This window comes from Echeneis naucrates, chromosome 3, assembly GCF_900963305.1.
Source record: "Echeneis naucrates chromosome 3, fEcheNa1.1, whole genome shotgun sequence".
NCBI classification, from domain to species: domain Eukaryota; kingdom Metazoa; phylum Chordata; class Actinopteri; order Carangiformes; family Echeneidae; genus Echeneis; species Echeneis naucrates.
The window spans coordinates 11,905,800-11,919,181 of record NC_042513.1 but is presented as its reverse complement, the minus strand read 5'-3'; the positions used below and the strand labels follow the sequence as shown (position 1 = coordinate 11,919,181).

General features: G+C 40.3%; 1 protein-coding gene across 4 annotated transcripts in view; it reads right to left on the bottom strand.

The window, feature by feature from the left end:
- madd (MAP-kinase activating death domain) overlaps positions 1-13,382 on the bottom strand; it is a 40,447-nt gene that overhangs the window by 23,360 nt on the left and 3,705 nt on the right. For 3 of the 4 annotated variants that reach the window (XM_029498864.1, XM_029498865.1, XM_029498867.1), the window contains exons 2-15: positions 12,216-12,420; positions 10,516-11,157; positions 8,094-8,397; positions 7,297-7,428; positions 7,073-7,186; positions 6,855-6,935; positions 3,762-3,934; positions 3,414-3,649; positions 3,177-3,333; positions 2,962-3,065; positions 2,682-2,878; positions 2,218-2,471; positions 1,817-1,956; positions 1,327-1,428 (exon numbers count right to left, since the gene is read on the bottom strand). In XM_029498864.1, the coding sequence (XP_029354724.1) occupies positions 1,327-1,428; positions 1,817-1,956; positions 2,218-2,471; positions 2,682-2,878; positions 2,962-3,065; positions 3,177-3,333; positions 3,414-3,649; positions 3,762-3,934; positions 6,855-6,935; positions 7,073-7,186; positions 7,297-7,428; positions 8,094-8,397; positions 10,516-11,157; positions 12,216-12,274 (2,695 nt within the window). In that variant the 5' untranslated portion in view covers positions 12,275-12,420. Of the gene's footprint in view, positions 1-1,326; positions 1,429-1,816; positions 1,957-2,217; positions 2,472-2,681; positions 2,879-2,961; positions 3,066-3,176; positions 3,334-3,413; positions 3,650-3,761; positions 3,935-4,759; positions 4,817-6,854; positions 6,936-7,072; positions 7,187-7,296; positions 7,429-8,093; positions 8,398-10,515; positions 11,158-12,215; positions 12,421-13,382 lie in introns of all 4 variants that reach the window. The other variant, XM_029498866.1, reaches the window with a different exon arrangement.

Sequence of the window (13,382 nt, the reverse complement as noted above, 5' to 3'; positions counted from 1 at the left end):
AAAAAAACAGAACTATCACACCAGACATAACATACCCGGGCTGTCAGGTGCATCTGAACAACAAAGACAAAACACATCATAATCAAACGAACAGAACTTTCTGTGGCAGTTATTCCACATGGTGAGAAGCTATTGAGTTGCATTATCAGGATCCACCTTTGTTGTGAAAATCCAGCCTTAACAGATTTCACATTAGTGTCTTAAACTGTAAATTAATAGCTATTGCTAAGTGTGCTTGTAAATTGTAAAACTGCATAGTTGTTCACTTTTCCTCTTCATAACAGTTTGGGACATTAAAAATGTATTAAGAGCTGCAGCTGTCTGTCAACACTATCTTATCCATAGACTTGGGAAAAGATAGGTCTTCTTTGCTTCATTACTAAATCATTAACAGACATTTGTATCAATTTTCATATGAACCATTTCAAAAGGCTAACAGTGTGGTAGAAAAGGTTAACATTGAAGGGCAAATCAGTCAATAATGGAAAAATTAATTTTATTGGAAGAATTGGTCAACTCTACAATTTTCAAGCAAACAAGACCAACAACTCTGAAGTCTGTTTTTTTTTTTTTTTTTTTTTTTTTTTTTTTTGGTGGATTTACCTGTATGTGTTTCTTGAGGGAAAACTTTGATATATAAAATAGTGCCATATCCACTTGGCAATCCAGAGGAAAGAAAGTCAGGCCATAAAAACCACTCTACCAACCTGCTTGTTTCATTTCCTCCTCAATATCAAAATCAAAATATTCTTTTATCTCAAAATACAATACAAAAAAAAAAGAAATATCAAAACAAAAAATGGCAAAGGGGAAAAGAACAATAAAAAAGGAATGCTAAAATTAATTAAGAAATAATAATCTGCTACTCTATTTAGACAAGTTTGCGTCATTTATGGTTTAGCATTTGTTACTGTGGCCATAAACGGCCAGAAACATTATGTAGCGTATGCTAAGTAGGCTTTGTTAGACATTAGGATTTTATTAAATGGGAGGATTTAAATCATGGTATTTGAGTGATGTGATGGTAAAATTGTCAGGTAAAATGTCAGGTACATGACTGCAAAGGTGAAGCCAGTGGTGAAAAAAAACAAACAAATGAGGATCAAATAAGCTGAGTTTTGAAAATGCTAAATCTTTTATATTGAATCCTATCCTTTAACTCTCCATTAACTCTCCCTACTAAACCTATAAGTACTGAACTAAATATTTTGTACTGGATTATTTTCACCCTTGAAACAACACTGAGCAACAGACAATAAGGTGACAGAAAAAGCTAATTTAAGAAGAACAGATGTAAAAGTGGTCATATAAATTGTGTTGTCCTACCTTTCAGGCTGGGGAAAGGCGTAGATTTCTCCCTTGCTGCCTTGTTGGGAAGGGCAAGGTTGGACAGGCTGAAACTGGTCCCATGGTTCTTGTAAAGATTGCCTGTGGTGGCAAAAATGACCCTATAATCAGCCAACAGGCATAAAATTTAAACAATCAAACAAAACAAAAGGTATTTAAATGAATACTAATCACCCTTCACATAAACTTAAGAGGTGGCTAACCAACCGGATGAAAAGCCCTAACTGTTAAATTAATCCGTCTATGGTGTCCATTACATTTACACCACTCCTTCTTCACTTCAGAGAAAAGTAATTCAAGTAATTTGGTCTGTAGGAAAAAAAAACCACAATGAAGCATCATGTTCAATTCAACAACTACAGTCACTATATTCTCTAGATTAAAAAGTACTGTCATATGTGACGAGGCTTCTTTGAGTTTCAGGTGGTTGCAAAGGCAAATGAAGTTCAAATATATTGGCATATCTTACTGGCAAAGGACATGAGTCCTCCAAAGCCATCATTACTACTGTTGGAAATGGTGGAGTTGGGTGAGCTGTTGCGGGAGTCTGCCTCCCCATCAGACTCTCCTGGGAGCCTCAGGCTACTGGGGCGTAAAGGACGCTGCGCCCTTAAGAAATGGAGAGAGAAAGAAAAAAAAGTCAACATGTTATGAACACATGCACAGATGTATATTGGATTTGCACAACATGGGAGACACGTAAGCATTCACACCATAATCGCAGCATCACACCACCAAAGATTCAAGGACACCATTTAAGGAGATCATTTGACATGCTGGGTTTTGATGGGGAACATTGCACAACTAGTCAGAGAGCCGGTCTGAATGACGGTAATGCATTCATTCAAGTGATGAACAAGTCTAACACACTTGTTGCCATTGATGTTCTGGTTGAATCGGGGGGTGTATGACTCCACTTGCTCCTCTGCATCAGGGTCATCCTCTGATGGGAAGCCATACTGTGGTTCAAAGTATGGGTTGTCATATTCCTGTTTTTTGTTCGATGCATCCACCAGGCCGACATCAGCTGTAGGCCTGAGAAATGGCTGACTGCCCAATCCAGGGACAGGGTTCTGTAAAGCAGCAGTTGTTGATGCTTCAATTTCGGGTGCTTCCCCCTGCTCCTGAAATAAAGAGCGCATGGGTTTGAAGGAACTGTGTGCATTCCTGCCCAACTTCCAAATAAAAATCATAGATTACGCATTTACAAATTAATAAATGAAGCAAATCTGGCAAAATGTTTGTCAAAATGTGTTTCTACAAGAGCAAAGAAGGAACTTCAGTTTAAATACAATTTAAATTAAAAGCAACTGAAAGTTGTAGAGATCACACACATTGTTGACTCCCTGGATTATTGTACTGGGACTTGAGCTTGCAGTTGTGCTGGAGCTCGAGCGGAGAGGCTGTCCATCGGAGGGTTCGGCAGGTCCCTCCCCAGTGGGTGGACCCATTGAGTCATGACTTTCTCTGAACTCTTGAAACTCAACCTCGCTAGCATCTCCAAGTGCAGCATGGGTTGGAGGGTCCAAGCCTAAGATATAATTTAAAATATTACAAAGAAGTAAACAGCATGAACGTTGTCAGTGTACATCTTTAAATTAAACTGCAACTCACTTGGTGTGTCTCCTTGGATGTCACCTTGAATCATCTCACTCACAAGGTCTCCAAGGGAAGAATAGGATGAGCTGGAGTCATCGTAAGCCTCGCTGCCACTGCCACTGCAATAAATGAGGATGAGCTATCTATCTGAAGCTACAAACAGTAAATAATAAAACCGGCTGTGCAGTTACACTGAAAGGGACCTTTTCTTTTTCTTTTTTTTTTTTCACCTGTCTGTTGGGTCAGATTCATTGCCCTCATCTTCCAAGGGACCTGCCATAGCTTCAACCAGCTGGGAGCTTCCATCAAAGACTCGGTAAACAACGGGCTGTAATTGGTGTGCATACCACTTGGGCTTGTCTCCGATTAAGGAGGGGTCAAACACATCTGGAATGAGGTAAGCAGACTCTGACAAAGACCATCATCATGCAAAGACAGAGACCAGAACTATTGTGAGAGAGTCTTACTGTTGTGTATCCTTTGAAAGGCAAGGTTGGTTGGATTGAGAGCCCATTCACCATAAAACTCCACTGCTTGGGTGTGAGACAGTTTATCTGCAAAGCCAGAACGTCGTGGCCGAGATGCAAGAAAAGACGTTGACTGGAATGCTACTACAGGTCGAGGGAAGAGGCGCAAGGTGCGAGTGTGCATCTGAAACCCCTGCAGGACATTTGGTGAGTTGAAGAACCGTACCATGGCCACCCTGCAAAAAGAAGGCACTATTTCAGTTAAATATTCCTTCATTTTCTATCGAATACAACTTCACAGGGTTCTTCTAGTGTTCCGGTCAAAGGGAAGAGACATTCAAGGCTTGCCTGGTGGCCACATCCACGGAATCTACATCATTGCCATAAATGAGAGGGTTGAATTCCGTGGAGGATGGTGAAGCTTTCTCTCGTCCAGGTGGGAGCAATGGCAGCTCCTGTCCTTCCTGGAACTTCTCCAGATTCAGAATGGGTTGGGTGTTCAAACTCATGCTTGCCAAGGCCTATAACAAGTGACAATGAGGCTAGTTATGAACACAGCAGTGGATCTAAACACAAAGACAAGGTGCAGTGATGGCCCACTCCCACAGTTGGCATCAACATTTATCATTTGTCATATTAGTCCCTTCCTGGGACATTAGGATTATTTAGCCTCCATAAAGAGAGGACACTTAGGACCAATGAGACTAGAAATTAGGAATTTAAAATCTGGTTTATGGGGTGATACCATAGGATGATTCAATTTGGTAAGCTGCAATCCAAAAGGTAACCGAAGAGGCTAGTGCGAGGTAGCATTGTAAACTGTGGAGCCAAACCTAGTTGTTCTCTATTTATACTGCTTTCACAATTGTAATTTACTCTTATTAAGTACAAATGAGCAACTGACGGGTCAGTTTGTGCATGTTGATGCCTGTAGTGGGCGAGTCATTTTTGGAGAGGAAGAGCACAAGGGAAGTAAGTCACTATGCATGGTTTGCTTTGAGGTAACTGCTGCAGACTCAAGTGTCAATGTTTAGCTTAGCATAATGAAACATTTAGTTGCTGGGTCTGGATGAACGTTAACTTTGTCGAAGTGAATAGCTTCATCATATCTTCATCTGGTTAGGAGAACACTCACTGATGCCAAGATAGATGCACACACATTCAGTCATGCGCAAGCCAGAGCTAAGCAATTTATCAGACTGGTCTGCGACATTCTGTGACACTGTTATGCATTTTATTCAAGTCTAGAGAGTAGGAGACAAGTAGTAGTAACAAGCAAAATAATGTGAGAGAGAAGATATCCGTGCAGGGGCATTACACATTCCACAGGAGGAGAGATGAGTAACCTTATTTTCAGAGGAGAAGATCTGCTTTTGGGTGATCACGGTCAATCTAACCAGACACTAGGAGGGGGATAAGAGAGATGCAAGGAGAATCACATGAAGGCCTGAAATGACAACTCTGTGACTAACACCGGAATAGCACATGATGGGAGGGTCCCAGCCACGGTCTTTTCCCTTTCTTTTCTTTTTCTCCTTTTTAACAGTACCTCCCTATTTGTTGGTTTTTGCTGACAGCAAGCAGGTAAAATTTGGTGATAGCCAAATATCCATCAAAAAGAGTATAATAATAATTTTGTTTAATTTACACCAAATTATTTTCTTGTTTCCTCATTTCAGTTCAGTTTCACTCCAACAATATACTGAAGAAAGGAGATAAGAAAATATAAATTTGTGTTTGTTTTGAGAAGGTGATGGATGGCCAGTAGAGTAAGAGAAGTCTGAGCGAGAGTGAAGAGAGAAAGTTTGAGAAATCAGGTCGAGATAGAAAAAAGAATATGAAAAGGGAATGAAATGAAAGACAAACAAAGACAAAAACAATAATGTGACCAAAAACCAGATTTCACCCAGAGAATCCAGCCAGTTGAAGTCACATGAAGGCCATCCATGGTGACCAGCTGGGACAAACCAGTGGTTACAATGGAGTGGTGATGACAGATACAGAACAGCAGATCTTTTCAGACAAATAGATAAATACTTGCAAAATAAAAGCCCAAAATATACCTCCTCATTCAGAAATAAATGTCAGATGAGCTGAAATAACACATCCCCCCACCCCCCCGAAAAGTAAAAGAAAACCCAGTCACTTCTAAGGCCAATTTATTGTAGTGTGAAATGTTCTTTTCATTTTCCTTGCTTCTCAGAGCAGCAACATTGTGCTTTTGGCATTACAATCTTCAGATAATCATTTCTACTTTCTTGCGTGACATTTTTGCCATTCAGAGATATCAATATTGCTGTACTTTTTTCCAAATATGCAACTGCTAAACTGAGGCTTAGCACACTCCTACACACCTCTCAGTCACACATCTGCACACGGGGAGAGAGCTGATCAAATGCAGCTAATGAACTGGCTCTGATTCAAGGCATATTACACTAAATAAGTAGATGTATAAGGTTTTAATTTGAAAACAATATTTGAAATTATTTTCAAAACACTGAGAAAAGTTTAAATATAAGAAAGGTGCTTTGTTGGTTGTTTTCAGTGACAATAAAATAAAGTTTTCAAGATAAGACAGCTTTGGTGTATGTGGCTTGTGACGCCCCGAGCTCGGCTACCTGAAAAAACTGTCAAAAACCACAAAATTATTGTCCTTAAAAGTGATGCAGAACTTCAGTGATATTCCTATGCCTTTAAGGCCTCTAAATTTAAGATTAAAAGTAAATAATTTCCTTTACTGTTGCAACTATGAGCCTTACTATGAATAAGAAATGTTTAGCTCTGTAGTCATTCAAACAAGGGTTTAGGGTTAGTGTAAATTTCAAACATTACATTGTGAATCATTTTCAATTCACATGCAGAATGCACAGCAATCCATCAACATCTTGGCCAATAAGCAAACTGAATGATCACACTATTTTATTATTTGCTAAGCTGTAAAGAGGCTCTGTATGATTTATTTTTGGTGCTGCTTATTGTGGAAGCACTAGGTGTTTCAGGGAGAAACTAGGGGTTTCCATGAATCAGAACCAGATTCTGACATTGGATTAAATAATTGGGTAAGATGGGTAAGCAATACTACTAAAGATTTGGCTGGGTAGCACAATCCTAATATGTGATTTTACCTCCAACAGCTACAGCATGCAAAGAAAACAGGAAACAAGATAAAAAGCATTTGTTTCTGTTAGTGCCCAACAAAACACATTTCAAAGGCTCCCACACTCATACACAATACATACAACTGTGTCGAAGAAGGAAATCCCTACTCTTCATACTGCTGGAAGAGAAGCGTTAGGAACAAATATCACCAATCAGCTATGCCCAGAACCTGGGCTGCAAAATGCAAATATGTGACATTTGTTTGGGGCTGGCTGCCAGGTATAGAAGAATCAAAAAAATATTAATCGTACTCAAATCTAAGAGGAATTAGATATACAGTACCTGTTTTAGATGTTTCTTGAGCTCGCCTGCTTCAGGCTCTGGAAGAGGAGGCAGCATCTCTGCATTGGTCGGAGCTATAACCTGCAGGTAAAAACCAATCCTATGAACTTGTTTTATAATTTACTAGGTCAATTAGACATTGTCTGTCAGCTCCTGGCCAAAATGGAAATAAACAAAACTCAAGCAAGAGGAGTAAATAATCATGTTGATGTACTGACCTTGCTGCTGTCAAGGTCCACGAGCCACACATCATCTGGCATTTTGAAATCAGCTTTGTAGAGGAAGAAACTGGCTGGAACACCGATGATGTAAGGAGTGGGGGCAAGAAGGAGCTTTGAAGAGGACACAAATACTAATATCAGTCACAACTTGATATTACCACAATAAACAATATTTGTTTTTTGGAAATGCAAGCATATTTATGGCAAATTGTAAATTTTACCTGTTCAGCCGAAGCCATGCACGTTGGCAGTAAAGGTATTACAGGGAACATGTACTCCAGAGGGTAGATCATGGCCACAAAGGCCATGACGCTCATAGACAGGGCATTGTAATCTCTGGATTGAAGAATGACCTGACAAAAAAAAAATTAAAATAAAAAATAACCACACTTGTATTTAGTCTTGCAAATCGTCAGTCATATTTAAATAGATAACCACATTATCACAGCAGAATGAAAGGTCAAGCAGTTATCCAACATCCCTCTGACACTGAAGACATGACGCTTAGGTTTGTTTTGGGACTTTTGCAATGGGCCTCTGTGTCAGTGTCAACCAACAGCAACAACAGAACACTACACTAGCACCAGCCAAACATGGACTCATGTAACAGCAAGAGTCAGCAACTAAAGGTTCTAAGGTTGAAGAGGCAACAGATAGCAATGATCAATCTTTTCTTGGAGTTAAATGATGTACCCAGTCTTTTTTATACCCATTATCCTTTGTTCAAACTTCATGGGGCTTATATCTAACAGAAAATGTTTGATGATGGTGACCTGAGATATTTTTAAGGAGGTCTTTATCCAGGCAGGGATGAACAGCTGTACTCAGGAGGAAGCCATCAGCCAATAACAACATACTAATAATAGCTTTGCTTTTCCACTCTCCTTGAAAGAGTCATTCTAGTCTTCATTAAAATCCTAGAGGCGATTAGGTTGCAGTTTGAAGCCAAGCTCACATCTCATGTTCCTACTCACTTCTACAGTTTGCATTCTGAGCTCACTGTGGTAGATGCCCTTACCTTGTGCTCCAGCAGTACACAGCTGAGGACCTGCAGACAGGCATCCACACCCAGTAGCTCCAAGGGCAGGTGCAGGGGGAAGTCAACCATGGAGAAGCGGGAGTTGTCAGGCAGGGCAAAGGTAAGTGCACGTTTGAGTTCATGGGGCAACACTTCCACATCCACACGTCTCTGACCAGCCACTGGTACTGGTGAACGTAGCAACCGGTACACCCAGGATTCAATTTCCCTCAGGTCAGCCAGCAGCTGGCTGCCTTTCTCTTCCACTGACAGTGCCCCAGTAAACACAGGCCACATGGTGTCCCTGCGAAGGAAAGCAAAGTGTGTGTTCAGGACTCAAGGCATACATCCATGTAACGCCTATGGCAAGCTTGTTAATATCAATGAGATGTCACCACATTGCTTGATTTTGTCCAAACGCCAATTCACAGATGACTGATAATACAGTTTGGACAAAGAAAATTAATTTTTGAATTTGAGATTACGCAATTGAACGATGTCTACAATCTCAAGAGCCAAGTTAGGCCCTAGCTGAATTACTACAAGTTCTACTAGGTAACAGGATCCTATCACCTGACTATTTTAATGCTCAAAATTTAATTCAAACAATATCGGAATCAATCAACAATATATGACACGTCAGATTGTCACATGATATTTCCCAGGACCTTGTTTTGTCAGACCAACAGCCCAATGTATTAAATTTACAATGGTATTAAACTGTGACAAGCAGTAAAGCTTCATATCTGAGGAGCTGAGATTAGATTTTTTAACTTACAAATTTAGATGTTGCGAGAGCCTTCTGAAATAAAAGAAAACTGCACATCGTGCAATAGAATGATTACAGTGAATCCTACTGATATGGCACAAAAAAGATTGCAATTTCTCGTGTGAAACATGATACGCTTTACTCATAAATGTATCTATGTTATCCAATAGTAATGTTTTGGTTAAAAACTGAAAAAAACAACATAATGTGCTGATTTGATTGCTGCAGACACCTACAAAGAGGCCTTGACAAACACCTTGGGAAGTCACTAATATGATGAGCAAATAACACTGAAACACTAAGGCTCTTGAGCAGTTAAGAAATATTGATGTGAAACCCTCCACTCACTTTATGCACACATGGTGACATTAAACCCCTTCTACAGTGTAAACTCAGTGTATGTGTGGAAAGACAAGAGATAAATCATTAGTCCTTTTGATCCCTCCCACTAACTGCAGCTGCTACCCAAAGGCAGCCAAAGACCTCAATCTGTCACAGCCACCATAACACAATGCGATCCAAGCCATTATGTAATGGCCATCTCATCTGTCATTAGCGCCACGCATTTCAGAGAAAAAAAGAAACAAAAAAAAAAAAAAAAAAAACTGATTCTCAGCTCTGTCCAGCCTTTAAATCCAATAGTCTTTCCAAGGTTTGTCAGAGATATCACTGAACTGACTCCTAGATCCACTCCAGCATTTTTGCAAGGGGAAATAAAAAAAGAAACCTCAAGGTATGAGATTCAGCGTGCATTAGACATTCCTTCCATCCCTTGCAGTGATAAAGAGGAAAGCTGCACTGGTTATACAGCTATAAATAGACTACTGTGGAGAAAAATGAACACTAACAATCATACCAGGCCTAAGCCACTGTTATCCGACAGCCTAATTAACACTTTTTCACTGCAAAATTGCAATCTATTGTGTCACCCATGACAACAAATTTACCCAAAGAGCACTCAATATACTGACACATTACAACACAATGTCACACAAACAAAACAGTGCACTGCTGCATAGTCCATCAGCACAATCGTGTTTTAAGGGAGTCAAGTCTAATAAGGGAAATACTGAGCTCAAAGCCATTTCTTCTCCTATCCATCTGTCCATTATCCATGGGTGTTAAGATAACCCTTAGTGGCTGGTGTTTGCAGTAGAGGATGGAAAGGCAATGGCCAAGTGGAGCAAATCATATAGAGATATAACACCACCAGACATGGCAGCATCATATATGAGATCTGACCAGCTACATAGACAGATGGAAACTGATGCTTTAAAAATTGTGTCTCTGATAGACCAAATTGGGAGATCCCATCTGAAGCAATAATTCAAAGTTGATTGTGGACTAAACTCTCCTGATTTTAAATATTTAAACCATAATACTTACAAAAATCCACTATCTGCTGTCTAAACCATAAACATAAACCAAACATAATTACAATCAATAAATCAAAAAAATATATACATCTCCCAAATCCCCCTCCTCCTCTCTTTCCCCTTGGTTCCCCTGGAACATTTAACAAACCACTTGTACGTGGGGGGAACTCTGATACCTGCATTGTATCATCTATAACAACATTCCTATGCTAGAAGCCTGGCTAAAGAAAACATGAATGGGAAATACGGTAGTTATTTAAACAATCTTAAACCTCACCTCTGGGTGGTTCGAGGGAGCCCAGCCCGTTGTGTTAGCCTCTGACTGCAACAGTCCACCAGCCTCTTGAGAATATATAAACATTCCCTGAAGGTGGAGAAAGAGGGGTAGTGGCTGAGTATGCACAGCGAGGTCAGCGTACTGTTGCGGTTCCTGGCTGCCATTTTAGCTGCGCTTCGTCTGTGCTGTGGAGATTTGCCAGCATTCAGCTTAGCACTTGGTTTACCACTTTCTTCACCAGTAGCAGACGGAGGTGCTGACTCTGCATTGTTAGGTGGCAGTGAGGTGGAGGCTGGGCCTCCACTGCTGTCATCGGAGCCTTCGTTCACCGTCTTTGCTGCCTGTGCCGCTGTCTCTGTGTGACTGTTCTTGTCACCACGAGTACGGTGATGTCCTCGCTGAAAAGAGCGGTAAAAGTTGATGCAGATTCCATAGCGGGTGATTCCTGAGTCCTTATCTGTCAGTGTGAAAACGAATGAGGAGTCATCACGAAGGCTAACCCTACGCTGGCGTATACTAAGGCAGCCCTCTGGTTGGCAGAAAAACACTACATCTGGTGGGAGTGGGAAGTCATGGTGGTCCTCCAGCGGGTATCGGCGGAGGAGCTGAGGTGTCTGGGCCACACTGTCACTACTTGGTTGCCTGGAGAGAGGAGAAGGAAGAGAATTTTGTATTTAAAGTAGCAACTTGTGTTTAATGCTGCCCCCATCATCTGCTTTATATCATTTTATGTGCATTTTATACTCTAGTGTAATCTATTTCGCCTCATAGGGATGGAAATTATGTTTAATGTTTCAGTTTCAGTTGAGAGCCAGGCCCATTGCACATAAAAAAAAAAACAATATCAAACTCTTGAATCTACTCTGCTGGGAACATATAACAGAGAGGAAAAATCTGTCTAAAGCATGGCTCATTTCAAGTACGGGCAGAAAAACCAGCAGTTATCTGAAATGTGTTCCCTCATATTATGGGCTTAAAGGACAATTTGAGGATTTATCAACCTGGGCCTAAGTTTCACATGTCTGAGGTATGAATGACTTTCTGCTCCTAAAAACATGATGAGCAGGACAGACTCTTCACTAAAAAGTGAGGCTTAAAGCTGCTGTTTCGCTACCAGCATCTGACCAGCTGACTTATGAATCTGAAATCTTAATTCAAGGGATTTTGTGAAATGAAGTCTAATCAGGAACCATTACGGGGATGGAAGAAAGACTCAAACAGATTACCATAAGCCATGCCAACAGAAATCAGCAAAATTTAGCAATTCTCATCCATAGCAACGTGTGGGCACAATTTTTGACTCATGACTCATCATTAACTGAGGAGAGAAGCATTTCTTAAAGGACGAATTAAAAGCAGGATGGCTAACAAAGTCTTGATGTAAGTTGGATGTTGACAAATGTGAATTTGTAACTTGAGTGAGCTTTGTAAATATAGACCCTAGTGATCGGGGTGTTGAGGGGTCAATGACATGCTACAGAGCACCATAACTACCAAGAAGTTTGCATGTTTACCTAACCCCTGGATTGTGCAACTAAAAATTGTATTACAGGAACCATGATTCCTTCAGCCTTAAAACTTTGTGAAAATGAGCTTCTGTTGCTGAGTAAAGGCACAAAAGACCTAACAGAACCTAAGTTTTCAAATCAATGACCATTCCTTTTAATCAGAAACTATTTGAAGTCAGATTAAGTTCTTACCTTGCTCCAACTACCACCAAGTAGTCAAGAAGGCGAGGGCACATTTTCTTTTTCTCCATCTTGGGTTGACCTTGTTCCGTATGTCACGGCATCCGGGTTATGTGTCGCCTCTTGAGTCAGTGTTGCCTTTTCATCACAATTGGGGAAACTTCAAGTGTGACACACATCTATCATTCTGATGATTCCTACAACGATCAAGTCAGACCTGTAAGACACAATGAAAAACAAAAAAGAATTTATTAGGTTTTAGAGCATATGTTTCTATGGTGACAGTAAAACAAACAGGTGAAAAAGTGAAAGAAAGTGTATTTTGTTATGAAGTAACCCAATTCAACCTTCTAACCATCCATTTTACCCAAAATAATAAGAGGTCATGAAAAACATACATGTAAACAAATTGGACTCAAAAACTCGTGGTGCCTTCAAAGTGCTTTAAGCATCATAGTGTTTTGTGACCACAATGTCAGCTGGTTGTTTTCGTTGGAGGATAAAGCTTTTTCAGTAGAGACCAGCTAATATAGTAAGCAGCTTAGGGGGCCTGGGTGGGACAAGAATCCTACTTTGCTTGTATTATGACAGTCATGTCTATGACAGACAGGAAGCTCTTGCACACTCAAGCAGCATAGCTCTAAAAATTGCTAACCAGCAGCACAGTCACTCAAGTCCGGTCTAGAATCTTTTCACAGTCAGGATGCTGTAATCGACTAATTCTAAAACGTCAGACTGCAGGGTGAAATAGTCTTATATGGCAACATTAAGTACATGAGCACAACTGAGTAAATAAGTGAGTGGAACAGCTATCCCCCTGCTGCATCAGCAACAGGACACTGCATGCGAGCAGCCTGTGCTTAAGGTAAACAGAGCTAAAACAACAATATTGTTTAATCATCCCAGAGGACCAGTGATCTGGATGTTCTCTTGTAAAGGTGATGAGAGTACAGGAGTCTCTCTCAGTTTACAAACAAACAAATAAACCAGGAGACGCTACCAAGGAACTTTTGGCTGAAACTACTTACAGACCAAACTATTTCCACACATCCAGATATACAATTCAATACATCATTTAGCCACATTAGAAACTTCCCCCTTCCCACTCTAAGGGGTCAGAGGTAAGAATAAAGCTGAATCTCCTTTATTTATGTCTGTTAGTTGCCATTAATGTCACAG